Consider the following 27,567-nt stretch of genomic DNA (forward strand, 5'->3'; position numbering starts at 1 on the left):
TTTCGAAATGGGCTGGCTTTTCACCTATTGGAGATGAGCTCTATCAAGCAAGTCATGTAATTGAGGCCACGTCTCAGCTTTGTTTCCTTTTTTTATAAAAAAGAAAAAAAGAAAAAAAGCATCATTTACGTATAATTCATTCATTTAAAGCACACATTTCAATGGTTTTTATTATATTCCTTGTTTTCTATATGTCATATCTTTTTCCCACCTATTTCCCTTTTACTACTTTCTTTTTCATTAAGTGAATATTTTCCAGTGTAATATTTTAATTTCCTTGATGACTTTTTCAATATATTTTGGGAGTTATTTTTTTTTAGTGGTTACTCTAAGGTTTACCAATACATCTTATCAGAATTAACTTCACATTCATACTAAATTCCAGTGAGATATAGAAACATCCCTCTTGAATAGCTCTATTCCTCTTCCAAACGTATGGGCCACGTTTCCTTGTATCTTTGCATGTCTTATAGTCTTTAGTGAAGACTGGACATTTTAGGTAATATATTGTTGTAAAGTTGTACTCTGGCACCTCCCTCCCACCCCACCAGTGACTTGTTGTCTCTTGTTTGTTTAGTGACTTGACTGTGGTAGTGATGTCTGTTTCCCCTGCAGTGTGAGGCCTTTGGCCTGCTCCTTGGAGGGTTCAGCCTTAGGAATGTGCAGCCAGTCTGAGATGATAGTGATCTTAGCAAGATTCTCCTTGACCGTCTGCTTTCTATTGTCATTGACTGTCCGGTCTCTGTTAAGCTCTGTTGGTATCACACCCAGATGTTAAGCTCCACTAATCACTGGCTGATTGCTCTATTGTTTTCAACAATGCCTTGGGGCATAAATCACTCCACAGTCTGAGCCAATGAAATTTACACCCCTCTCTCAGGTAGTTTTTTGAGGCCAGTCTTTGAGATTTGTTTTGACACAGGAGGATTTTTCCTAGCTCTCTGTTTCCCTGGTTATTTCTGGTAAATGAACAGGCCTGTGGTTTAGCTTGTTGCTGTGGTGGAGCTACCAGCCTCCTCTTAATTGCTTACCGCCCAAATCTCTGTTGTTTTTGAAAGCACTCCTAGACTTGAACATATACCTGTGCTCTGTTCCAAATAGACTCATTTCCCTTACAGAGAGCTATGCAACTCTCTGTTTTATGGCTTGCCTCTCCCGCTGGGCAAATTCTCTGAAAACTGTTGCACAGGAAGAGCCTCTTGTTTGGTGTGAAGTATACTTTTATGAGTTCTTTCCAAAGCCTGGATTTTTATTTTGACTCAGATTTGGTACATACCTGAGTATCTGCTACTTGCCAAGCACCGGAGCATACGGTTACATATTACCAGGTTGTCAAGAGCTGGGTGTGGCTGGTACCTGCCCACATTGAGACGCTGGAATTAGAAGTGGTAATGCAACCTGCACAAGTAGCCAGGATGTGCCCCTGGTTCTTGGATTCCAGGTGTTGGGCTGGTTCCACATCCTCTAGCCTTTTTCTCATTCCCGTGGAATGGCTCTGTTGTCTGTTTTTCTTGGTGCGATATCCCTACAGGGTGCTGGGTAAGGGTGCTAGCCTCTGGTCTTCTGAATGTGCCTCTTTTCCTCTCCTAGCTGTAACTTTTCCCTTACAAGCAAACTGAAGCAAGAATGATCTGGACTCCAGTATTCTCAGCCTGCCGTGCCTGGATAGAGCCTCCATGGAAGAGTTGGGGCAGAGGAGTAAAATGCCGGTGGCCTGTTCCTCCCGGGGAGATGCAGAAGCCTTAGACCGGGAGCTGGAAGGAGGGGGTGCCCGTCTTCTTGGCCACACCCTGCCAAGCCAAGCTTGATTGAGAGGTGGATAGGGGTCATGGTTCAAGTGGCATAGACTATTGCTACTTGTACTGGAATTTTCGTAGACTTTCTTGAGTGTTTCTTCATCTCTTGATAATTTCCGTCGGATAATTTCCAGCAGCTCTAAATGGCTGGCTGTTTAATGTTTTTCTTATAATTTTCACTGGTTATGGTTGTAAGGCCAACTGGCCCGAGGCAGGGGAACACAATCAGATTCACAGGTTGCATCAGACCGAAATTCTCCGGACCACCCAGTTCCAGAAACTGCCCTGGAGACATTCCGGACCACCCAGTTCCAGGAACTGACCTGGGGACTTTGAACCCAGCCCAGCCTTCCCGCCTTTCGAGGGGCGGGACTAACGGTCCCCCAGGATACCCGAAAAGACCACCAAATAAGGAATACCCTGCGCCCTCCCAGATTCACCACACCACTTTCCCTTCTTCCCCTATGAAGTCTTGCCCAACCCTCGCCCAGGTGCGACTTCTCTGGCCCCCTTTCTCTCGGACCCGTGAACCTCGCCCGGGAGCGCTCCCTGATAAAGCTCACTTGAAGCTTTCCTCTGTTTCGCGGTGCCGTTTGTTAAGATCCGACCTTACGATGGTGGTTTTGCTGGTAGAGGGTCCGCAGTCTGTGCAGTCGAGCCCCATTTACGATGTTGGGTCCTGGCAGATCCTGGATTTAATTGCTCTTCAGCTTCTGCCCCTCATTCTCCTTGCCTCCTTCTTACCAAACTTGAGTCACAGTAAAGATCTTGAATCTGTAGAACTTGGAACCAGGAACAGTGCCAACTGGAAGCACAGTGACTGGGCAGATCTTCCCTGGTCCTGCGTACAGCACAAAGCTTGACATAATTACCTCTCAGGCACAGAGAAGAAAAGAGAAGAAAGAATTGAGTCCATGACTCCTTGGAAGGCTATTAATAGAGTAAAAATGGTAGCACCCAATACTTTCCTCTTGTTTGGTGTGAAGTATACTTTTATGAGTTCTTTCCAAAGCCTGGATTTTTATTTTGACTCAGATTTGGTACATACCTGAGTATCTACTACTTGCCAAGCACCGGAGCATACGGTTACATATTACCAGGTTGTCAAGAGCTGGGTGTGGCTGGTACCTGCCCACATTGAGACGCTGGAATTAGAAGTGGTAATGCAACCTGCACAAGTAGCCAGGATGTGCCCCTGGTTCTTGGATTCCAGGTGTTGGGCTGGTTCCACATCCTCTAGCCTTTTTCTCATTCCCATGGAATGGCTCACCTGCCAGCTTTCCTTCTGCACACAGTGCAAATGAGGATAAGGTCAGATATCCCAAGAGTACCCTGCCCTTTCTAGGTTGTAAGGCAGATTGCCAGCCACTAATAAAACGTCCAGAACATAGGGATTGAGAAGGCTAAGACAGATGAAGGAGCAGGTGTGTTTTTGTGATCAGTATCAAGTCTCAGAAACCCTCCAAAAAAAACTTTAAACCTTCCAGGTGGAGCATCTTACTCACAAATTTGCCGTAGGAACTGCAAGCAAGGGGACTCTTAGTCAAAAGTTTTGTATCAGAAGTTTACATGTAACTTGTTAATTGGACATCATGGTCCCTTAGAAAAAATAAATAATGGTTAGTGGCTCAAACCAGTCAGTGGTTAATTTGATCTGTGCAGAGAAGACAGTTTTGTTCAAGAGAAATAAATGAGCCAAAAGAAGTTCTCTGATGTAAGATGTACATTATAAAAAGTTATAATCTGTGAGACATCATCTTTTTCCACGACCTGGAAGAATGCCTTTAGAAATTCCGCTCCCGGAAGGGGCCACCAGCCGTCCTTTTGAGTCTCACTGTGGTTGGGTCAGGCACCCGCCGCGCTCCCTGGGGCTTGGGGAGGGGCTGCAGCCGCTTGCAGACCTCATACGTTTAAAGCGCTGAGTTCAGGGCTGGGGAGATGAAGGACTCTATTTGGGATACAATTTGTGCCCTGAAGGTGAGCCAGGGCATCTGCCACAGCGTTGTGCACAGAATTGGGAACAAACAAGTTTGGGGAATGAAAGCTGAACGCCAGTTTGAGCCAACCCTAGGTGGTAAGGTCCTACGGTGTCTATCTCAGGATAGCGACCACCGCAAATCCAACGAACTTCCTAGAGGGTGCGTCTCTGGAACCCCAGTGCTGGCGTGTAGGGAGCCTTGGTGTACGCTTGTTGAAAGGATGCCTCAGCTGATAGGTTCTTGCTTCCAGATGATTCCCCTCTGCAAGTGAAGGTCTGGGCAAGAGCTGCAGTGTTCTGAGCTAGTCTCAGACATCCAAGTTTAACCTATAACGTTGCCCTTGCCCGGATGACTCCTGAGGGGTCTGTAATGTGGTTTGGGTTTGCTTCGCTTTGTTCTGCTTGGTGGTGTTGGTTCTCTGTGTATTGAGGATCCTCCCATAGCAAATGTAGGCAGAAGCCAGTACCTGGGGGCCGGGACTGGGCTGCCACAAGGAGGAAATGGGCGGGAGCCGCCTGTGTTCACACTGTCTCCCCCTCCGTCCAGAGGGTGGCTCATGTGCTTTGGAATCAGCTGAACAAGGAGACCCAGGAGCATCACGTCACGTGTGTAGAGTTGTTCTACCGCCTGCACTGCCTGGCCCCGACAGCCCACATCTGCGAGGACATCATCTGTCGTGCCCTCCTGGACCCTGACAAGGTGAGTCTTTGCAGCCGACAACCTCCCTCTGACATCGGTCCTGACACCGTGAGCCCAGACAGACTTACCTATATCCGGCCGGAGTCTTTCTGGAGCTCAGTGGACATCCTGATGAACGGGCAGGCCTGTGGCACTAGTAACATTTTTTTTTTTTTTGCCTGTGTTGGGTCTTCACTGCTGCGTGCAGTCTTTCTCTAGTTGCGGCGAGCAGGGGCCACTCCTCGCCCTGGTACATGGGCCTCTCACCGCGGTGGCTTCTCTTGTTGCAGAGCACGGGCTCTAGGCATGCGGGCTCAGTAGTTGTGGCACGTGGGCTCTAGAGCGCAGGCTCAGTAGCTGTGGTGCATGTGCTTAGTTGCTCCGCGGCATGTGGGATCTTCCCAGACCAGGACTCGAACCCCTGTGCCCTGCACTGGCAGGCGGATTCTTAACCACTGCGCCACCAGGGAAGTCCACATTAGTAACATTTTAATACATTAATAATTTCAGGACTGGAAGGCCTCCAGAAGCACGAGCTATCCCCTGTGTCATATTAAGGCTCACCAGGGAAATCTGCCCAGGCTCCCATGATGCCTGCAGGGCTTCTAGAGTTCTCAGTGAAGTAGGCAGTCATAGAGAATGTGTCGCCTTGGAAGCCCTGGCTCTGCTTTGCTGTCGTGTCCTGTTCTCTAAGCCATTCAGCCTGGCACTGCCAAAGGCCATGAGAAGGCTGTGCTCTGTGTTTTCCTTCAGCCACAGCCCTAGGTGTGACCCCAGACTCGGGCTGACGCTGAGTCTGGAATACGCACTCCCCGGAAAGCACACCTGTGTTAGTGGGAGCAAGGAAGGCAAGGACCCGGGTCCTCCCTGCTCCAGGCGCCATCGGACACCAGGCACTGATGCGACTCCAGCATCTCTGCCTGGGTTGCTGCCTTTCTGCTGAGCTCTTGTTTGTTATTTAAATGGGGTTTGCTGCCACGGAGAACAGTGTTCTGCTAAGAAATCAGGTTCCTCACTCCCGTTTCTTTGCTATTCAAGGGAACGAGACTGGAAGCTCTGTTTCGATTTTCCGTCATCTGGCACCTGACGAGAGAGATCCAAGGCAGTCGAGTGACATCTCACAATCGCTCCTTTGACAGGTGAGGGGGACTTTTTTATAACTTACCCTTAAAAGCAAGGGGACACTTTGCAGAGGTGCCGGGTCAGTGTGTCGGGCTGGGGAGAGAGAGATGTGTGCAGTGGAAAACCTGACCCCATGTTCTTGATGCAGAGCGAACGATTCCTGTGATCCCCTAAGTGAATTCCGGCCAGACGGGTGTGAATACCTGGGAGGAGTTTGCTTAATTTGGCCTTGGAGGGAGGAGAAAGCCCCACGTGCCTCAGACTCACCTGAGGAGCTGGTAGAACGTGCCCCCCAGGGGCTTGGTAGGGAGACGAAGATGGGCTAGATCTTGACTCGGGTGGCAGCCACGCTGGGCGTGCGCGCCTGCGATGTCCTCAACCACATGCTGAAGACGTGAACTGTATCGTACGCGCATTCTGTTCTGCGTTGGTTTTTGAAAATCCCCCACCTTATTTCCGGAGCTCTAGATGCGGGGGTCAGACACACAGCCTTAGAGAGATGCCAGCTGATTCTGGTACCTCCTCCCCCCTCCATGTGGGGTGAGGCCTGGGCATCGGGATTTTAAAAGCTCCCCACCCCACCCCCGCCACCAGAGACTCTAGCTGAGAGCAGGGTTTACGTCCCTGGTCCTCGTCTGCCTGGGTCGGGAAGCCCAGGCCAGGTGAAGCTCCCCGAGGGCGTCCCAGCCGCCCTGACGGTTCGCATCCCCCCACAGGTCCCTGTTCGTCGTGCTGGACAGCCTGGCCTGCACAGACGGCGCCATTGGGGCCACCGCCCAGGGCTGGCTGGTGCGGGCGCTCTCCCTCGGCGACGTGGCCCGCATCCTGGAGCCCGTGCTGCTACTCCTGCTTGAGCCCAAAACCCAGAGGGCCTCCATTCACTGCCTCAAGCAGCAGAGCTCAACGGGTGAGCACGCCGCGCGCAGGCCAGGCCAGCTCTCTGTCCCTGGGGCAGGAAGGGGAGGACCCCAGCTGCCTGGTGCAGCAGCGAGGCACTTAGACCTCCCTGGTGGTTTTGCCACATTCAGAAGGTATGAAGGTACTTTGTGGGGACTTTTAAAATTTAAGAATCAGATGAACCAGCACTTAGAAATGCTAGGTGGTGGGTTTGTTGTGTTCACTGAAAAACATGATTTTTTTATATTAAACAGGAAAATGTTAGTAACCCATGTTCCAATAAATATAGCTGGTTCTTGGTTCTTTTGCTAGAGAAAGCAATTCAAGTGCATCTAAGGTAGGAGGAGAGAAAAACAGACCATCCATCCAAGGGTCTCCAAGGCCAACCCTTCACTTATGAAAGAAGTCTGAGGTCTGGCGTGAAGTCCAGTTTGGGTTGGCTAGGCTAGCACTTCTCAGACCTGGGACGGGAGAGTTGAGGTTGCCTCCAGGTATGAATGATCAAGAATGTTGAAATTTGCATGTAACCTACTCAGTTGTACTTTATAAAAATTACTTCTGCTCCAGAACTGTCAAGAACAAGGTAAGTGGTTTCTTTTCTGTCTGCTCTCCAAGGCTCTTTCCAGCTGTGAACATATAATCAGAAATGCAGAAGAAATAGACCTTTGGGTTCTGAGAACTTTCAGAGGCATCTTTAACATAAATTTAAAAGAGTATGGGTAAGAAGAAGAAAAGAAAGGCTAAAATAAAACCGAGGAGTTCATTAAATTTCAGTGACTAACACCTAGAGCCGTTTATGATCTAACATTGCTTCCCACAATAGGTGTATTTTATGACTTCCTGCAGTTTTCTAAGTGACGGTTTTACAAGCTTTGATTAGTTTGTTTAGACCACGGGGTTGTAAATATTCAGTGTTTGTCCCAGTCTTATCTCACAGAGAAAAGCAGCCTAACACCTAAATAAGCAAAGATTCCTAAGGTGGTTTCCTTTCCTTACAAGGTTCCTTGCCTAAAACTGTAACTTCTGGTTTTCCTTTAGGTGCCTCCTCAAAGAAGAGGCATTTTATTACTCCACAATCATAAGAAAGTAAAATGCAAAGAAGTATAAACTAAGCACCTTCTTAAAAGTTTGCTCTTCATTAAGAGAAGCTAGATTTTAAGCATTCCTTTGCTTTAACGAGAAAGTTTTCACTCCACGGCTCATTGGGTTTTAAAAGTCTCGTGGCACTCCCTGCTGCCCCCTCTAATTGACGTTTAATGCTACCTGCCTAGTAAGAGACAATGCGTTTTCTCTGCCACGTTCTCTCCCTGGAAACAACTAAAAGGGTTCTGCTTACCCTGCATGCTACCTCTGTGAGCCTGTAGAAATCTACTTTTTAAATACTGTTGTGCACACCAGGCAGCTCCTCTATTTCTAAAATCTTATTCCTCTTCCTTTCCTAACCTGGCTTAGTGTTCATGGAATAGATTTGCTGGAAGCTGCCTATTACAAATGTTTGGCAGTACCAAAGACATCTGGCTTTTCACTCCTTTTTTTAAAGAGACCTGAGCACTTTAAAGTGTTGTGTATTTTCTGATCTCAGAGGTACTAGCGTGCTTATTTTAAGAACTGGAATCTTCAGTCGGGAAGCAAAAGCACAAGTGAAAGTCCTTCGCGATGCCGGCTGATAGAGCGCCTCACTGTTAATGGTTCAGTAGCTGTCATTCCAGACTTTTTCATAGCTGCATATTACAGGCACTCTCCCCTAACTGGGCTTATTCTGTACAGCTAGATTCTGCAGCTTAGTCTTTTTTCTTCAATACTTAATATACTCCACACATTGCTCCATATCGTACGTGTAGAAGTATCTTTAAAAAACCCAAACAGGGCTTCCCTGGTGGCGCAGTGGTTGAGAGTCCGCCTGCCGATGCAGGGGACAGGGGTGCGTGCCCTGGTCCGGGAAGATCCCACATGCCGCGGAGCGGCTGCGCGTGTGAGCCATGGCCACTGAGCCTGCGCGTCCGGAGCCTGTGCTCCGCAACGGGAGAGGCCACAACAGTGAGAGGCCCGCGTACCGCAAAAAAAAAAAAAAAAAAAAAAAACCAAACAGTAGCCCTCTGCATGCCTGTGGCATGAGTGTTTTCAGTCCTCTTACTGTGGATGTCTTGTTTGCTTTCCAGTTTGTTTTTATTCAAGACGTTTCAGTGATACCCTCTTAGCTTTGAAGACCTTCTGCTGACATTTCTGTAGGATACCTTTTTTGAAAGGAAACTCCCGGGAGAAAATGATAGGCATTTTTTTTTTTAAATCACCCTTCCCCTAAACTCGGGATATTTATATTTCCTATGACAATGTAACTAAATGATCCAATTTCTTGAACATTATAAAAGGCCTGTTCACTTTGCTTGTCTGCCTTCCATCTGTAATGTAATCTAGACTCTAGTGTTGTTGTTTCATGGGGGAATTATATTTTATTTTGTGGTTTTTACACTTTATGTTTTTGGTTGAGGTATAGCTGATTTACAATACGATGTAAGTTTCATGTGCACAAGATAGTGGTTCACAGTTTTTAAAGGTTATACTCCATTTATAGTTATTATAACATATTGGGTATATGCCCTGTGCTGCACAGTATATCCTGGTAGCTTATTTCTTGTATACACAGGAGTTTGTACCTCGTAATCCCCTACCCGTGTCTCCCCCTGCCACCCTGCCCCCACTGGTAACCACTAGTTTGTTCTCTGTGACTGTGAGTCTGTTTCTGCTTTGTTACATTCATTCACTTGTTTTAATTTTTAGACTCCACGTATAAGCGGTAACATACAGTATTTGTGATTTTCTGTCCGACATTTCACTAAGCATGATACCCTCCAGGTCCATCCACGTTGTCGCAAAGAATTTATCTTGTCCCTCCTCCCACAGGAGAATTTTACTAATATTGATCTTTCTGCCTGGCTTTAAGACAAAGATCACTCTAGAAGCGACTTGTCATAACTGACCCTCCTGTTCTGAAGTTGTCTGTTGTTCTGTAATTTTCAGAAGACTGGCGTCATTGGTTTAACAGGAAGCGAACCTCATTCAAAGAGGCGTGGGGCGCACCCGAGCTTCAGGAGGGTGGTGGCGAAGAGAGAGCGCCCCTGAGCCAGTTCCCAACCGTGGACCGCGAGGCCATCTGGGCCGAGGTGGAGAAGGAGCCCGAGGTATGCCCGCCAGGCCGCGAGCCCAGCGAGGAAGACCTTGCCTGCTGCGCGGACCTGCTGGACGGGGCGGCCTGCGACACCGCGGACGACAGCGAGCGCACCGAGTCCGCGGACACGAGCCCCACGGAGAGCGAGCACACGTCCCCCTTCTCCTCCCCGTCCCACGAGCCCCAGGAGCTGAGCGGCGGCGAGCTCTGCCGCACGCCCCTCCCCGCGGCAGCCCAGGGCTCCCCAGAGCCGGCAGCCAGCCTCAAGTCCACTGTCAAGTGGAGCCTGGCGCGCGTGGACTCGGACAAGACCCAGGCTTCGGAGTCGCTGTCCAGCGACGAGGAGGCCGACGCGGAGCTCCAGGCCCTGAGCGTGGCCCGGCAGCTGAAGCAGCAGCGGGAGAGGCAGGAGGCGATCGAGGCCCTGTTTAAGCACATCCTGCTCTACCCGCAGCCCTATGACTCCCGGCGAGTGCTGTACGCCTTCTCCGTGCTCGAAGCCGTGCTCAAGACCAACCCCAAAGAGTTCATCGAGGCCATGTCCCGGACCAGCATGGACACCAGCTCCACCGCGCACCTCAACCTCGTCTCCAACCTCCTGGCTCGCCACCAGGAGGCCCTCGTCGGCCAGAGCTTCTACGGAAAGCTCCAGACCCAGTCTCCCAACGTGTGCCCTCACTCGCTGCTGATCGAGCTCCTCACCTACCTGTGCCTGAGCTTCCTGCGCAGCTACTACCCTTGTTACCTGAAGGTCTCCCACCGAGACGTCCTCGGCAACCGGGACGTGCAGGTCAAGAGCGTCGCAGTTTTGATCAGAATGATGACGCAGCTGGTCTCGGTGGCCAAGTCAGCCGAAGGGAAGAACGTGGAGTTCATCCACAGCCTGCTGCAGAGGTGCAGGGTCCAGGAGTTCGTACTGCTCTCGCTGTCCGCGTCCATGTATACAAGCCACAAGCGCTATGGACTGGCCGTGGTGGCGCGGGGCCACTCCCAGCGGGAGGACAGCCTGTTCGAGGAGAATCTCATCAACCTGGGCCAGGACCAGATCTGGAGCGAGCACCCCCTGCAGATTGAGCTGCTGAAGCTGCTGCAGGCACTCATCGTCCTGGAGCACCACCTGGGGCCGGTGCACGAGGAGGCGGAACACCAGGCGGACCTGTCCCGGGAGTGGCGGCAGACCCTGAGCTTCCAGGAGGCCATCAGCTCCCTGCAGTATGTGCAGCCCCACCGGCTCACCTCGCAGGGGCTGCTGGTGTCCGCCGTGGTGAGGGGCCTGCAGCCGGCCTACGGCTACGGCATGCATCCGGCCTGGGTCAGCCTGGTCACGCACTCCTTGCCGTACTTCGGAAGGTCCCTGGGCTGGACGGTGACCCCCTTCCTCGTCCAGATTTGCAAAAACTTGGACGAGCTGGTCAAGCAGTATGAAAGCGAATCGGTGAAGCTCTCTATCAGGTACGGTGAACCCTTTGATGTGTTAACTGTTTCTTTAATGACAGCTTTAGTCAGACAGCCGATTTCCCCTAGAAGCCAACTGGAGGATAATTTCAACCTAATCAAAGGCCTAGTTAGCATTGTCAAAAGGGGTAACCAGGAACTAAATGTTCAGCTCCTTTATTTTCAATTCCACATGACTCCCCAGGCTAGATGAGTGTTACAGGACAAGTCAGTCTCTCTTCATTAGTGTTGCAAAACAGAAAGAAAAATGAGGATCTTCACAGACATTCTAAAACACCTGGAAACATTTTTCCAAAACGACTGTATAAATGTAAAAACAGCACAAATGATGCCTGTCCTTTTTGTAACAGTAGTTCATTATGAGAGCCCCAGTTTTTTAAGATCGTGATATCTCTGTGGTTTCCGTGTTTATATGTACGATTAAAAACCTTTATGGCCTCATTCTTAAGGATTCTCAAAACCAGTTTCTCGTTTCTTCACCAAAGCATGACCTCCAAGAGGGAAAACATTTCTCCGGATTATCCACTCACTCTTTTGGAAGGTCTAACAACCATTAGTCATTTTTGTCTTTTGGAACAACCCAACCAAAACAAAAAGGTAAACCATTTCTTTCCTGAGTTCGAGACAGTTTTCATATATTGTTTTGTTTTCATTGGGGTTACGTCTGTTTCAAAGAAGAAATGTATGTATGTCATACAAACATATACGCAAACGTTAATGCAAATGAACACACATGCAAATAATGAAGTGTGTGCAAATATACGTGCAAATGTATGTATGTAAGTCATGCAAACGTGGTTTTGTTCTTGCTGGCGCTCTCTGTGGGCGACTTCAGCCCTCCACCAGTATGGGATAGAATGTCATCTTTTTTCCGGGTACTTTTTACTTGGCCTTATGGAGTTTGAAGACGTTTTAGCTGTTGGTTGCTCTACCCTATCTGGGATCAGATTGTAGAAGGCAGCTAGTGCTTTGGTTGAGTGCTTGGAAGAGTTTGTAATGAGGAGCCTCAGATGCACAGGTCTCCCTCTCTGAAAGAAGATCATGGGTTTAAATGCTCAGGGAGGCGTTTTACTTCCAGACCACACGTGGGACTTGCTCTGGAGAGTGCTACAGCCCAGACTTTATCCCACCAGCACCCTGTCCTCGTGGAAAGGGAGACGGTGCCACCGCAGACGCAGCGAGTCTCACGTGTTCGTTTTCGTTTTTAGACCGCTGCTGTGAGTGACTCTACCAATTTGAAAAATGCCAAGAATGCTATTCTGGAAGAGCTTCCTCGAATTGTTAATACCATGGCCCTTCTCTGGAATGTTCTCAGAAAGGAGGAGACTCAAAAGAGACCCATGGATCTCCTTGGAGCCACGAAGGGATCTTCTTCCGTTTACTTTAAAACCACCAAAGTGAGAGAGCTTCCTTTGTGTGTTTACGACTTCCTCTTCTTGTATTGTCCCACCAAAAAGTAAAAATGTACAGGGTTATATACATAAATAATCAAACGTAATGTGCTCAGAGAAACCCACATTAGAAGTAAGTTGGAAGTAGAAATCTCCAGTTTGTTTATTAGAATAAGTTTCCTATTCATGGAAAGAAAAGCTTTGTGAGTAGTTTTCAGTTTATTCTTTCCCCTTGGCCCCCTTTTTTTTTTTTAAGCCAAACATAAAGTCTCTGAGGGTTCCAGGTAGGGTACCTAAAGTCCTCAACCTGTTTCTGTTAAGCATCTCTACTAAGACAGCTTAGCTCTTGCATTCTGCTTTCAGTGGTGCCTTGAACAAGTGTTGAGGTGTCTTTGAGTTTTTTATTAAACCAAAAGCTCACAACCCAGAGCATTTCTAGTTCTGTTACCGAACCAAACTTGGGTCCACTCGCCTGCACGCAGTAAAGGCAATCTACTGACACCAGGTCGTGTTAAAGGAAAGTGGGGGGTTTATTTTAAGGCGCCAGACAAGAAGTGTGGGAGCTGATGCTCAAAAAAACCTGAACTCCCCCGATGGGTTTCAGGGAAGAGTTTTTAAGGGTAAGGTGAGGGAGGGGAGTTGCAGGGTGGGTGAACAGCTCATGTACAGTTCTCTGATTGGTTGATGAGGAGATAACAGGGCCGTGTCACAGGAGTTAACATCATTAATCCTCAGGCTCCAGCGGGTCTGGGGGCTACCTGTTTATGGTCATCATGCAGTTAGCTTCTTCCATTTGGTGGGGGTTTTAGTATCTGTAAAACAACTCAGGAATATGCCTCAGACACTTATCTATGTACTTCAGGGAGGAACTAAAGATTCTGTGACTGCCATATGGCCGATTTACCATTTAAATTGTTATCACTTCTCCTCACCCCACTGCTACGTTTGTCATCATGTGTTCACATCCTTGCAATCATTCATTCCTGAGCCAGGCTTTTGTGACTCAGGGGAGGCCTGGGAGGCTAAAGCTTTTCTACAAACAAGAGGCCGGCAGAGGACATGGTGGGGAGGGTTCTGTCCCAGGAAGGCCCCCATAGGATCCTGCTCGGTTACAGTTCACTCTCTCTTGGTAGCGTCCCAGCTCAGTCTCTGGTTGCTGTGTCTGGTGGCTCAGAATTATCTGGCTGTGTCTCATTTAGCTGAGCACCCCTGGTGCCAGGTGCGGCCTCGGAGCTTACGCTGGCATCTGGCGGCCCGGGCTGAGCAGAACAGATCAGGACACGGGGAGCCAGATCACCTGGACTCAGCTCCCTGCTCAGGTGCTTCGTGGGACCCTGGGCAAGTTCATTAACCTGTCTGTGCTGTAGTTTCCTCAGTTGGAAACACGAAGCCAGGCATCCTCCAAGCACTCTTCGTTTATTGGCACATTTAGTCCTCACCTGCAAGGTGGGTACTATTATTATTCCCAGATTACAGATGAGGACATTGGGGTGTAGAGAGAGTGAGTGCTTTGCCCTCAATCGTGCATCTGATAAGCAGTGATGCCGAGATGAGGGTGAGTAGGGAATGGAGCCCGCCTCTGACTTCTGTTTTCTGATCTTTCTATAGTGAGTCAGGCAGTTGCACAGGTGGCCTCCAAAATGTTCTGGCAGTTCCAGAGATACCCTCCAAGGGAAATCTGCTGTATTTCAAGCTGCCACAGGAAACTGCTTAATTTAAGCCTAAAAATTAAGCTCTAGAAAGGTTCAGAAAATCCTCAGGCACGCAGCCTGAGCCTCGGTTTCCTCCTCTGTGAAATGAGTCTGTTATTAGTAGCCTACCTCCTGGGCTGATGGAAGGATTCATTTTGGCGATGGCTAACATTTATTGAGCACTTAACTTAAGCCCTCCCTGAAGGACCCAAGGCCTTGAGCTGGGGCCCCCGTGGTTTCTCTGGAGCAGAAACCGCAGCGGGAGGGAGAGGACGTCTCCATCCCATGGCCAATTGCATCTAAGGAGATGCTAAACTAAGGCAGTGGGGACAGAGGAAGCCCAAGGTAAATGCATTCATTCCACAAACATTTGCATGTCTGCTGCTGTGTACCAGGTCCTGCTTATCCAATAGTGGATAAGATAGAGCAATTAAGTCCTTGTCTGCCTGGCGGATACAGACGTTAACCATCAATTTAAAAATAATGATGAGAAGTGCTACAAAGAATGCGGGGCACTCTTACAGGCTGTGACCCCTGGTCAGGGGGTCGAGGAGGCCTTCCTGAGGCAGAGGGGCTGAGCTGAGACCCAGGAAGAGAGGATTTGCCTGGGTAGGGAGGTGTTAGCGGCTGTGAGACCCACAGGATTTATAGAGGAAGGAACATGGAGGTTTCAGGAATGGAGAAAAATCCAGGCGCAGCCGGAGGGAGGGTGATGAGTGACGTCCGGGGCCGTGCTGTGAGTTTATTTTTAGTTGGTTACATAACAAAGTTAGTTAAATGTACATATTTCTGGAAATTGAAAAACATCCTTCCTGATGCATATTAGCCCTTCCAGGGCTGGTTGAGACAAGTGAGGCTAGGGGCTTTCCGGATGGGAACAGTGCCGACTCCACTGCTGGGTACCCCCCCCGCCCCCTTCCTCACTGTATCTGCAAAGCCTTGGGTGGCTGCCTTCGAGCCCTGCCCTGCTCACAGCTGCTTGGAGGTGGTATTCATCACCTCCCAAGGGTCTCTTCCTGCTCGGCTCCGCTAGCCATCTGTCCGTCCGCCTGGGCTGCCCGCCGTGCCTCTCGTCCAGTTCCTCCTCCCGAGGCCTGGTGCCCGGGATGCTGAGACAAAGACCCGCCCTGGCTCCCAGGGTTTACAGGTGCTGGTGGTGAAGTGCACAGTCCACCGTAGCCCTGATTCTACTCTGCTCTAACTCTTCGTTTTTCTATTTTTTAGATCATACGACAAAAAATTTTAGACTTCTTAAACCCCTTGACAGCCCATCTTGGAGTTCAGCTGACAGCAGCTGTTGCAGCGGTGTGGGGCAGGAAGAAAGTGAAACGCCACAGTAAGACAAAGGTAAAGCCAGAAATGAAAGCAGGAACTAACTTACTCTGACAAAATACCAGAGGGTCATGTGTGATCAAAAGTGACGCCAGGGCTTCCCTGGTGGCGCAATGGTTGAGGGTCCGCCTGCCGATGCAGGGGACACGGGTTCGTGTCCTGGTGCGGGAAGATCCCACGTGCCGCGGAGTGGCTGGGCCCGTCAGCCATGGCCGCTGAGCCTGCGCGTCCGGAGCCTGTGCTCCGCAACAGGAGAGGCCACAACAGTGAGAGGCCCGCGTATCACAAAAAAAAAAAGTGACGCCAGAGGCCAACACGGGAGACTGGGGCAGTAGTTCCACTGTTTTATTTATTTTTTATTCTTTTATTTTTTATAATCTTTTCTTTCTTTATTTTTGGCTGCTTTGGGTCTTCGTTGCTGCACGCGGGCTTTCTCTAGTTGCGGCGAGCAGGGGCTACTCTTTGTTGCCCTGCGTGGGCTTCTCATTGCTGTGGCTTCTCATGTTGCAGAGCACAGGCTCTAGGCACGCGGGCTTCAGTAGTTGTGGCACGTGGGCTCAGTAGTTGTGGTTCACGGGCTCTAGAGCTCAGACTCAGTAGTTGTGGCACATGGGCTCAGTTGCTCCGCGGCATGTGGGATCTTCCCAGACCAGGGCTCGAACCCGTGTCCCCCTCATTGGCAGGCAGATTCTTAACCACTGTGCCACCAGGGAAGCCCAGTTCCACCGTTTTAAATGCATCATGTACTCTAGCTGTGCCAGTTACAACTAGCCGGGGTGTCGGGTGGGTAGGGAGTGGAGGCCACCCCCAACCTCTCTTTTCATATCTTTCTGTAATGAGTAGATTGTACTTCTATTTAACCTTTTTAATCTACTGTCTAATAGTGTGCTTACAAGAATGTACGTTTTAAAGAAGAACACCGCCATGAACCTGCCACCCAGCTTAAGAAACAGTTCACCATCCTACCTATGAGGACCCCTGTGGGCCCTTCCCTGGTTGTAACACCACCTGATAGCTTTTTTTTTTTTTTTTTTTCTTTTGCGGTACGCGGGCCTCTCACTGTTGTGGCCTCTCCCTTTGCGGCCATGGCTCACGGGCCCAGCCGCTCCGCGGCATGTGGGATCTTCCCGGACCGGGGCACGAACCCAGGTCCCCTGCATTGGCAGGCGGACTCTCAACCACTGCGCCACCAGGGAAGCCCGTGATAGCTTTTTTTTTTTTTTTTTTTTTAACTAATCGTTTTAAAGACTTTCTCTTTTTAAGGCAGTTTTAGGTTCACAACAAAATGAGAGGAAGGTACAGCGAGTTCCCATATTCCCCTGTCCCCGCACGTGCATGCCCTGCTTCCCCCAGCAGCCCCCATCAGGGGGTTACACTTGTCACAGTTGCTGAACCTACACTGACACGTCCATAATTTACACTCGGCTTTTTTAATTTATTAAAGTAATGCTTGTTCATGATGGTCAAGCAAATTTAAATCATCGCATGCCTGCGCCCAGACTCCAGTGTGCATTTGGTCCATGCCTTCTCCACCGACTTGTCCATCACGAGGTCCTCCGGGAGCTTGGTTCACGTGCTTCTGCAATACCAGCACGTACTTCTTCCTTGGTCCCCTCTGTCGACCATGCAGGTTCCTACCTGGTACCTCCCTCAGAGGGTCTGCCCCACCCCCTGGACACTATCTCAGGGCCCAGCGTAGGCCCCTGTTCCCTGAGGAGGTGTGAGAGGCTGGTGGCCCAGGCCACCCACCTTAGCACTTGCTGGGGCTTCCAGGCGAGAAACCTGATACTTGCAAGTGCATGTCACCACCCTACACAGACTTCTGCATTCACAACATGCCTCCCTCACCGGGACTTGCCTGCCACAGGCAGCTCGCATGAACCTGATTTACCTGTTTTTCTTGCTGTCCTCATACTTTGGGGGCTGTCTCGATATCAGCCTGTTTCCTCCCAATTAAACGTATCTGTTTCTACAATGCTTTCTCAGCTTGAACATACCAGAGAGACTGCCCATCATCAGCTACACGTTTTATTCCTTATTTGTATCAGATACTGATTAGGTTACTGTGATTAAATGCTAACCTCACTCTTCGTTCCCACCACTAGAGTCCATTACCCAGTTTTCATTTAAGTATTTCTTTAGAAGATTAAAACAAACCTCTTTTTCCAGGAGCAAGTATTATAGAGTACTTTCTGTGCCTCATTCTTATTCTTGTTTTCTCTCTGTGAGCCTTAAAGGAATGATTTTTTCCTCGGCAGATCGTCCCGGCGGCCAGCGCGTCCCAGCTGACCCTTGTGGACCTGATCTGTGCGCTGAGCACCCTGCAGACTGACACGGTGCTGCACCTGGTGAAGGAAGTGGTGAAGAGGCCGCCGCAGGTCCTAGGGGACGAGGTCAGGAGCCTGGGGACCCTCAGAGGAACGCAGCACTCTCTCTAACTCCACGTCTTATAAACTGTGTTTGGGAGGGAAACAGAGGTTACGGCAGCAACTCGGAATTCGGGGGCTGCAAAACGAAGGTGTTCCTACCGGACTCTGCGGAGCTCCATGAAATGTGCTTCATGGGCTCCTGTTTTGGGGTGCAAGCCACTTGAGGTGAAGGACGGACTTCCATCCTTACATCCCACTGCAGGGTGCTCTGCCCGGTAGTGGTTCAAATCGAATAACTCTGTTAGAAAGAAGAAATGTCACTTGCCTCAAGGAACTTGCAGCTGAAAAGGCGTCAGAGTTAAACAAAGCCAGACACTAGTTAAAGGTGGAAAAGACTGATTTTATTTAGTAACTACTGCAGCAGGGGAAGGAGTTGTGCTCTGTTCCAGTTTGTGCAGAGGTGAGTGGGTAGTTTAAGCAGAGAATGAAGAGCAGGGAGGGTGAACAAGCAGGGGCTTCAGCAAAGTCAGGGGAGTGGAAAGTTACAAACAAGCAAGAAGGGGGTTGGTGGATGTAATTAGGCCATCGGGGTTTGCTGACTGTAAAGTGCAAGGTAGGTTCCTGTGCTCCCCTGGAGACTGGGAAACAGGGGCCCTATCTTTCTTGATGATGGTATTTCAGAGGGGTGGCTGCCAGGTCCTTGAGAAAGACATCCCTGGGTTGTAGGAGACACACATACATCTCACAAGGGACAGAGCAAGGATGTATAACTGTAAGCTTGTCTTAATAAATGCTCAAAGAAAGGGAGGTCAGGAACCTATCAGGAGTTGGCTAAACACACAGCAGATTCCTTCAGAAGCCTTGAGCTTTCTTTCTTAGGCAGGCATTTTAAGGGGGTTGAGGTCATCCCCGTAGGAACGTGGCCTTGAGCTGCTGGGAACCCATTGGGACATCCCTGTTGGCACAGTGGTTAAGAATCCGCCTGCCAATGCAGGGGACACGGGTTCGAGCCCTGGTCCGGGAAGAGCTCACATGCTGTGGAGCAACTAAGCCCGTGCGCCACAACTACTGAGCCTACGTGCCACAACTACTGAAGCCCGCGTGCCTGGAGCCTGTGCTCTGCAACATGAGAAGCCACAGCAATGAGAAGCCCACGCAGGGCAACAAAGAGTAGCCCCTGCTCGCTGCAACTAGAGAGAGCCCGCATGCAATGAAGACCCCATGCAGCCAAAATTAATAATAAATAAATTAATTTTTTAAAAAAAGGCTAGGAAATTGTAAACACAGACCCTACAGTCTGACATAAGCATCTCAGGATTCGGGCTCTCCTCAGAAACGTAATTCTCAGTTTTTTCTTGCATTTTCAGTAAAATGTTTTCAGGAGGGCAGGAGAGAGCGGGGAGAGGGAGGGAGAGAAAGAGAAAGGGACTGTTGAGTAATGGGAGATATTTTAGAAGCTCTGGAATCTGATGATTAACCCTGTCATTGATTACCTCATTCATTGATTGTTAAAAAAATTGGAGTGAGAATATTGAGGAATTCCCCAAAATGGCTTGTGACCAAGGGCCAGATTCTCGTACCATTTCTTTTACTGTTGGAAAGCAAAAATATTATAGGAGGAAGAAACACTATATGATTTAAAATTCAAAAAAAAGGAGAAGAAAAAGAAGAGGGTTCAGAGGAGCCTGACTAGGTCAAGGAGAGCATCTTTGTCAACGGGCGAGTTAAAAGTCTGCATAATTTTTACAAAGGTACAAAATACACGTCAGAGGACTTGACTCATCCTGGACGTGCTGAGAAAGAAGAGATTTCATCTGGCTGCAGGGAAGGCAGTGGCCTTTGAAGGGTGACGTGATTGAACCACAAAGCTCTTACAGTTTTTCTGCCCAGTTTCGAGGGGGGGCACCTTTTCATTTATGCACAGTGACTTTGCAACAGAACAGACCGTGTGGTTTAACAGTTTCCTGCCTGAGAGATTTTTGGTTTTACCAAAGCAGACCTCTTCGTTGAAAGTGTTGGAGCTGTTTTGTTCTTAATTAATTTGATAGAAAGCAGGGATTTGTTCCAACTTTGAAATAATTGCCTTCTCTTAGGTAATTTAAAATTATACAGTTAGGAACAATTTAAGAATAATTCCCTAAGTGAAAATTAAGGGAGTGGACCAAGTGATTTTGCTAAAAAATAGTTGTAATCCAGCAGATATTTGTACGCCAGGGTTCATAACAGCATGAATCGCAATAGCCAAAAGGTAGAAACAGCCCAAGTGTCCATGGATGAATGGATAAACAAAATGAGGTCTGTACCTGCAATGGACTGTCTATCATTCAGCCTTAAAAAGGAATGGAATTCTGACACATGCTGTACCGTGGATGAACCTTGACAGCATTATGCTAAGGGGAATAATAGACGGTATTATTGTATACTGTCTATACTGGACAGTATACTGTCCAAAAGGACAGTATTATATGATTCCACTTATCTGGGGGACCCAGAGTAGTCAACTCCATAGAGACAGAAAGAAGAATGATGGTCACTAGGGACTGTGGGGGAGGAGGGAATGGGAGTTAATGGGGACAGAGTTTCAGTTTGGGAAGATGGAAAAGTTCTGCACATGAATGGTGGTCATAGTTGCCCAACAATGTGAATATACTGGATGCCCTGTACACTTAAAAATGTTTAAAATGGTAGATTTTGTCAAGTATATTCTACCCAAATAAAAAAATTTTACAGCAGATAAAAGAAATCTTCTTTTTAGATATTAAGGTCATAACACTAAGGGTGGTGAACAAAAGCTAAACCTTGGAATCAGAGATGTGTTCAGCCATTCTCACCCCAGAGTGGAAAAGCTGACCAAGAATACCTTTAGCACTTTTGGCTCTGCCTGCCTTGGAGGAGAACTCCCCACTTGAAGCTCTTCCTCTGAAAGGCACGTGGCACAGGGGCACCCTCTGCAGAAATGTCCACACTGGGAAGGCCGCTCGGGGCTTCTAACCAGTCAGTTACACTCGGGGCTCTGGTCCTCTTCCTTCATTCCACGTGTTTATTGAAAATCAAGTCTGCATCGTAGTGGGGAGTCCTAAATAGTTGACACTGTTCCTGCCTACGGTCAGCCTGTATTCTCGTGGGGGAAAGAAGATAAGGCAGCCTACAGATTGACACTGTGAGGCCAGATGATGGAACTGGCCAAGCGCTTAAACAGTCAGATGTAAAATGGGCAACTTCACGGCGTCTGTTGGACGCCTGCCCCCAGTCTCCCAAATGCCTGGTAGCCTGCTGCCTTTTACTCTTGAACGGAAATGTTAAAGTAATGGACCCTGAAGAGGGGGAGCAGGGTGGTGCAGGCGGGCAGCGGCAGCATCAGGTCCTGGGTGGGTTGGCATTTACATCTCTGAGCAGGTCTAGCTGGCGGGAGATTGCTCTTCCGCGTTGCGGGTCGGTCCCCACGGATGGGGTCACAGCTGCAGCCACGGGGGAGCTGGCCCTGCAGCAGCTTTACACACAGAGCAGGCGCTTTCAGGTTTTGTTCCTTCATGTTACCGGAGGATCTGCAGACACCTGCAACTCCTGGGCTTAAAAAATAAAAAAACCTAGATGTCGTCTGGCTGAGTGGTTTTTGGCGTTTTGAATAACAAAATTACATTTTGTGGTTAGTTTAGTTAATTGGCTCGACTTCGACAAATAGCCTTTTACAAGCAAGAAGGGAAAAAATGTGTGTCTTGAAACCTATTTCTAAGTAGTTCCAGCCATTTGGGATTTAGGGAAGTTGTCTGGGCCGTTTGAGGGAATTCCTGGAGCTAAGAATTCAAATTTGGCGTTGTCTCTCAACTGTAGCTCCCGAGGGCCAACTTTGGCCACCAACTTTGTGTTTGGGGGGAGGTTCAGTTATAATGCCAAATCTTCCCTAAATACTTGTTAAAAGCCTGGAATGGGAAGTAGGTAAACATAAAGGGAATGACTCTGGGAGTCTGATGAGAGGGGCACTAATGATTTGGGACCTCATAGGATACATTTGTTTTTGTTTCACTTGGGGGATACTTTCTATTATTATATTTGAAAGACTCTAGCTGCAAACATTTGCTTTGTTAGGATATAGAATCTGTTTCATTTCTGTATTTGAATTCTTTTTTAGCCTTATTTCCTACCAACTAGGAGTAATTAGCTTTGCTTTAATTTTCAGAAATCGCCCCTCGTGGATGTCCCTGTGTTGCAGTTTTGCTATGCTTTCATCCAAAGGTAATGCAGCCCCTCAAAGACGTTTCTCAATTATAGATGCTATTGCAATGATTATAAATAATTCCTCTGATTGTATTTCCATTTTTTCTTTTAACTGAAGTATCATTGATTTACAATGTTGTTAGTTTCAGGTGTACAGCAAAATGATTCCTATATATATATATATATATATATATATGTACTTTTTCAGATACTTTTCCACTATAGGTTATTATAAAATATTGAATATAGTTCCTGGTGCTATTGTTTATTTTTTTAAGATTTATTTATTTTTAAATTAATTAATTAATTTTGGCTGCGTTGGGTCTCCGTTGCTGCACGCAGGCTTTCTCTAGTTGCGGTGAGCGGGGGCTACTCTTCATTGCAGCGCGCGGGCTTCAGTAGTTGTGGCTTGCGGGCTCAGTAGTTGTGGCTCGCAGGCTCTAGAGCGCAGGCTCAGTAGTTGTGGCACACGGGCTTAGTTGCTCCATGGCATGTGGGATCTTCCCAGACCAGGGCTCGAACCCGTGTCCCGTGCATTGGCAGGAGGATTCTTAACCACTGTGCCACCAGGGAAGTCCCTTATTATTTATTTATTTATTTAATTTATTTTTGGCTGTGTCGGGTCTTAGTTGCGGCACGTGGCATCTTTCGTTGGGGCGTGCGGGCTTTCTCTAGTTGTGGTGTGCAGGTTTTCTCTCTCTAGTTGTGGTTCGCAGGCTCCAGGGCACGTTGGCTCTGTAGTTGTGGTGCGAGGGTTCCAGAGCGCATGGGCTCTGTAGTTTGCGGCACACAGGCTCTCTAGTTGAGACGTGCAAGCTCAGTAGTTGCGGCGCTCAGGCTTAGTTGCCCTGCGGCCATGTGCGATCTTAGTTCCCTAACCAGGGATCGAACCCACGTTCCCTGCATTGTAAGGCGGATTCTTTACCACTGGACCACCAGGGAAGTCCCTGTTTATCTATTTAATATATAATAGTGTGTACATTTTAATCCCAAACTCCTCATTTATCCCTCCCTGCCACCCCCCCCACATTGTGTTTCTTGATTACTGGAGAGGTTTAGTTCAGAAAGTATCTGAATGGTGTCCTTATTTCCTCTCGAGGCATGGGAATACCCTGATGATTTTACTTTTTCTTTCTGCAGAGATCAAATCTGACATTTTAAAATCTGGGTGCTATAGCTTAAATACTTACGTCAGCAAAGCTTTATGTGAGGCCTGGTAAACTTTAGAAGAACCAGTTTGCGTTAAATTGATACCAAAAAAGGAGGGGGGATTTTAAGGACCTCTTTTAGAAAAAGGAGAAGGGATTATTTTTGGTGCTGTCCTCAATGCTTTGCCATGTTTTCTGCCGGATGGCTTCTGCGTGGGTTTACTTTGCTGAATGTCGGCATGCAGGGGTCTCAGCTATAGGAGTCCCCCAGGTGTTTCTCCACGGGTAGAAAGGACGCTGTGCTGGGCCTCGTGCAGATCTTATGGCAGGTCCCGGGTGCGGCTCCCGGACCCCTCCATCGTGTGGGGTGTTCTCGGCTGCAGTAAGGAGGGTGAAGGGAGTGTAGCGCCGTCTCAAGGAAGCCTCAGTATTCTCATGTATCTCAGGGGGTTCACATCTGACCACCAGCTGCAAGCTCCCCGGTTAACAGGTTCATGTTCCGTGGTTATTCCGACTCACTGTACCCTGAGGTGGCAAGAAGGGTCACGGTCCCAGGAGTCCCTGGGTCTAGGGTTGAGCTCAGACCAGCTGTTCATCCTGCACCACAAGCATCCCTGTACTTCTTTCCTGCAGGAGGTAAAGATGAGCTGGTCCCTTCTCGTGGTAACTAATGTGAATTATATCACTAGCAAGCGCCTGTTGCAGGGGCCTAAGTGATATCTGAGCCTTCCCAGCAGCTGCAGGAGCTGCGGCCTCCTTTTACAGAGGAGGCCCTGCCCAGGTCAGTCAGGAGGCAGTAAGTCAGGGACGAGGACTTGAACCTGGGGCCCTCTGGCTGCGGCCAACCTCTGCCTTTTGTGCTGTGCAGCCTCGCTCCGTAGCCATAATCCGAGTCCTTGTTTTCCTGAGGCCTGACCTTGCCCTCTGTGACCTTCTGAAGGTTGACTCTGTGTTTCCAGCGACGTCAGAGAGGCTGAATGGTAGAGCCAGACAGGCCCAGAGATCAGACCGTCCTCTAGTTCCAGGCTTTCACGTTATAGACGAGGAAACCAGGGGCATCTGACCTGTCAGCAGGGTTGCAGGTCTCCAAACTCCAAGTTCTTGGCAGAATACCAAAATTTAGCTTGTGTGTATTGTAATTTAAAAAAGAGCAAACAGGTCAGGCGGATATGCCATCTTCCTGTGCTTTCCAACCACCCGGATCTAAAATGTGCTTATAAGTAACATTTTGTTTTGACCTGTTCAGGGTTGGATATTTTTTCTTTCTTTCTTTTTTTTTAAATAGGCTCCCAGCAACAGCCTTGCAAGCAAACTTCCCTTCGCTGCTGGGTGTGTTAAAGGAGTCCGTGCAGTTGAATCTCGCTCCCCCTGGTTATTTTCTGCTTCTCAGGTACCGTGTCCCTGCACTCATGTCACCGTGTTTTTCTTCGGGAACATGTTTTTATATCTGCAGCGTTCTCGGTCTGAAGCTGATTGTCTCTCAACAGCATGCTGAACGACTTTGTAACAAGAACTCCCAACCTGGAGAGCAAGAAGGATCAAAAAGATCTGCAGGTCTGTATGTGCAAGTCTGGCAGGCTGTTACTGTCCCAGGAGTATCGCCCACCTTTAGAGGCTCTCACTGGAGAGAGTAAACATTGGGCAGAACCAGATCTTAGATTTGCATTTGTTCCCGCGTCTGGTTCCCTCCGTTACTGTCTTTAGAGGACTCTGTACAATCTCCTGATGAAGGTTCTCGTGTTAGACTTGACCCATCGACCGTGCAGTTTACAAGGCACCCTCTCGCTTCCCACTGTACACAGATGTATGCGGACTTACTCTGCGGCATGATTGGAAAAATAAGTCTATCTTTATGCACAGATTACTTTCCTTAGAACCTTCCCCCGTCTTTTTAAAGCAATATAGACCCACAGGAAATTTCAGAAACACTGAAAAACAAAGTAAAACTCACCCATAGGAGAAGGAAAATCTTCTCCTTTGAGTAGAATGCCAACTATCAATAATACATAGATGGGGCTTCCCTGGTGGCGCAGTGGTTGACAGTCCGCCTGCCGATGCAGGGGACGCGGGTTCGTGCCCCGGTCCAGGAAGATCCCACATGCCGCGGAGCGGCTGGGCCCGTGAGCCATGGTCACTGAGCCTGCGCGTCCGGAGCCTGTGCTCCGCAACGGGAGACGCCACAACAGTGAGAGGCCCGCGTATTGAAAAACTAAATAAATAAATATAATAATAGTAATAATACATAGAAGTGATGAAGGAGTTAGAAAAGTCACTATTTTGCAACCATTATAATCCTTGAGTGAGGAGCTTTTTGAGTCAAAGCCTTTAAACTGGGTTGTGTAGTTTATGGCTTTGGTGATATTACTGCTAATCGCTGTGATCCCTGGCGTTTGTGAAATATCTGTCCAGTTCCTGATTCTGAGGCACTAGAGTTCTGCGTAAAGCACAGTGACTCCTTTGACTCAACCGGTAGAGAAGAAAGCATCACCCAAGGGCAAGTGCTGCAGCCCAGCCCTTGGGTGGCACCTCCTGCACTCACCTGGAAGCCCTCCCCCTCCCATGGGCTGTTGCCTGCTGCAGCCCCTCCGTTTCCAGTCCATCGGCCGGACTGTAGCCACAGGCACCACCGCAGCTGGTGCGGCTCGCTCTGCTCCTGTTCGTCAGAGGGCCAGGTGGGCCTCTGCTTCCACCCCAGGATGTCCCAGCCTCCCTGACACTGACTCCTTCCTGCTGTTTCCAGGCACCCCAACTTCCTTCCCATCCATTCACTGCGCTTGAAATGGGAGCTCTTCTAAGTCCTCAACCCCTTTTCTTGATCTGCTTTTAAGAATTTATTTTATTGAAGTAGAGTTGATTTATAGTGTTAATTTCTGCTGTACAGCAGAGTGACTCAGTTATACACGTATATACATATCCTTTTTCATATTCTTTTCCATTCTGTTTATCACAGGATGTTGAATACAGCTCCCTGTGCTCTACAGCAGGTCCTTGTTGTTTATCCATCCTGTATATATACTACTTTGCATCTGCTAATCCCAAACTCTCACTCGATCCCTCCCCCACCCCACCCACCTTGGCAACCACAAGTCTGTTCTCTACGTCTGTGAGTCTGTTTCTATTTCGTAGTTAAGTTCATTTGTGTCATATTTTAGATTCCACATAGAAGTGATAGCAAATGGTATTTGTCTTTCTCTGACTTACTTCACTCAGTGTGATCATCCCCAGGTCCATCTGATTATTCTTGACCTTCCTTGCCGCCATCATCCACCCCACACCTCTGCCCAGGTGCACCACGGACAGTTCCCACGGGTGCACCCCCCTTGCCACCGGCAGGCAGATGTTCTCTTGCTTCATGCCCGAAGACAGCTGCTGGGCTCGTAGTGGAAGTCAGGACTGTTCAGTTCTCAGACGTCAGGGACGTACAGCCCCTCTTAGCTGGCAACGCTCGATGATACCCACTCAGTGTTTCTACCTCCGTCCCAGCTACTTGACCAAATCCGTTCCTCATGGAACTCCTGACACGGATGACTCCTCACTTCACCCTCGCGTCAATTTAATTTATGCAGTTTTGTTTCCTGTATTATTCAAAGATGCATTTCTAGCAAGAATCCATGGTCCTAAAGAAACTGGAAATCTAATCTGCCAAACGTGTTGTGCCGCTGTGACTTCCTGTGTCTCTGTTTTACCCAAGTTGGTCAGAGAGTAGCCTGAGCCACGAGTGTCTGTTGAGCCCTTGAAATGTGGCTTGTCTGAAGTGAATGTGCTGTAACTAAACACACAGCAGATTTCAAAGACTTCATAACAAAGAATGTGTAACCTCGCTAACAATTTTATATTGATTATATATTGATACTCTGTTGGATATATTGTGTTAAACATTATGAACTTGTTTCTTCTTTTAATGTAGCTCCTAGAAAACTTGGTATTACCTGCGTGGTTCACAGCTGCGGCTTGCATTATATTTATATCAGATGGTGCTATTTTAGGATTCTTTTCCTTAACTAACTTCCTTTCCTCTTTCTCCTGACTACTCTCAGGAAGTCACTCAAAAAATTCTAGAAGCTGTCGGGAACATTGCTGGCTCTTCCTTGGAACAAACCAGCTGGCTGAGCAGAAACCTGGAAGTGAAGGCTCAGCCTCAGATCTCTCTAGAAGAATCTGATGAGGAGGAAGATTTGCACGGTAGGTGTAGAAGGGTCAAAATGTAATGCCCAGGGCTTCCCTGGTGGCGCAGTGGCTGAGAGTCCGCCTGCCGATGCAGGGGACACGGGTTCGTGCCCCGGTCCGGGAAGATCCCACATGCCGCGGAGCAGCTGGGCCCGTGAGCC

At 48.6% G+C, this 27,567-nt stretch overlaps 1 protein-coding gene across 5 annotated transcripts in view; it reads left to right on the forward strand.

The window, feature by feature from the left end:
- Positions 1–27,567, forward strand: part of DOP1B (DOP1 leucine zipper like protein B) — a 108,924-nt gene that overhangs the window by 59,163 nt on the left and 22,194 nt on the right. For all 5 annotated transcript variants that reach the window (XR_010943843.1, XM_067739450.1, XM_067739451.1 and 2 more), the window contains 12 exons: positions 4,322–4,474; positions 5,492–5,592; positions 6,292–6,482; positions 9,491–11,090; positions 11,579–11,690; positions 12,302–12,490; positions 15,400–15,522; positions 17,766–17,900; positions 22,054–22,109; positions 24,525–24,629; positions 24,727–24,793; positions 27,277–27,421. Coding sequence is in view for 4 of the 5 variants with exons in the window: in XM_067739450.1 (XP_067595551.1) it covers positions 4,322–4,474; positions 5,492–5,592; positions 6,292–6,482; positions 9,491–11,090; positions 11,579–11,690; positions 12,302–12,490; positions 15,400–15,522; positions 17,766–17,900; positions 22,054–22,109; positions 24,525–24,629; positions 24,727–24,793; positions 27,277–27,421 (2,977 nt within the window). In the remaining variant the exon portion in view is untranslated. The remainder of the gene's footprint in view (positions 1–4,321; positions 4,475–5,491; positions 5,593–6,291; positions 6,483–9,490; positions 11,091–11,578; positions 11,691–12,301; positions 12,491–15,399; positions 15,523–17,765; positions 17,901–22,053; positions 22,110–24,524; positions 24,630–24,726; positions 24,794–27,276; positions 27,422–27,567) is intronic.

Source organism: Pseudorca crassidens, chromosome 5, assembly GCF_039906515.1.
Source record: "Pseudorca crassidens isolate mPseCra1 chromosome 5, mPseCra1.hap1, whole genome shotgun sequence".
Taxonomy (NCBI): domain Eukaryota; kingdom Metazoa; phylum Chordata; class Mammalia; order Artiodactyla; family Delphinidae; genus Pseudorca; species Pseudorca crassidens.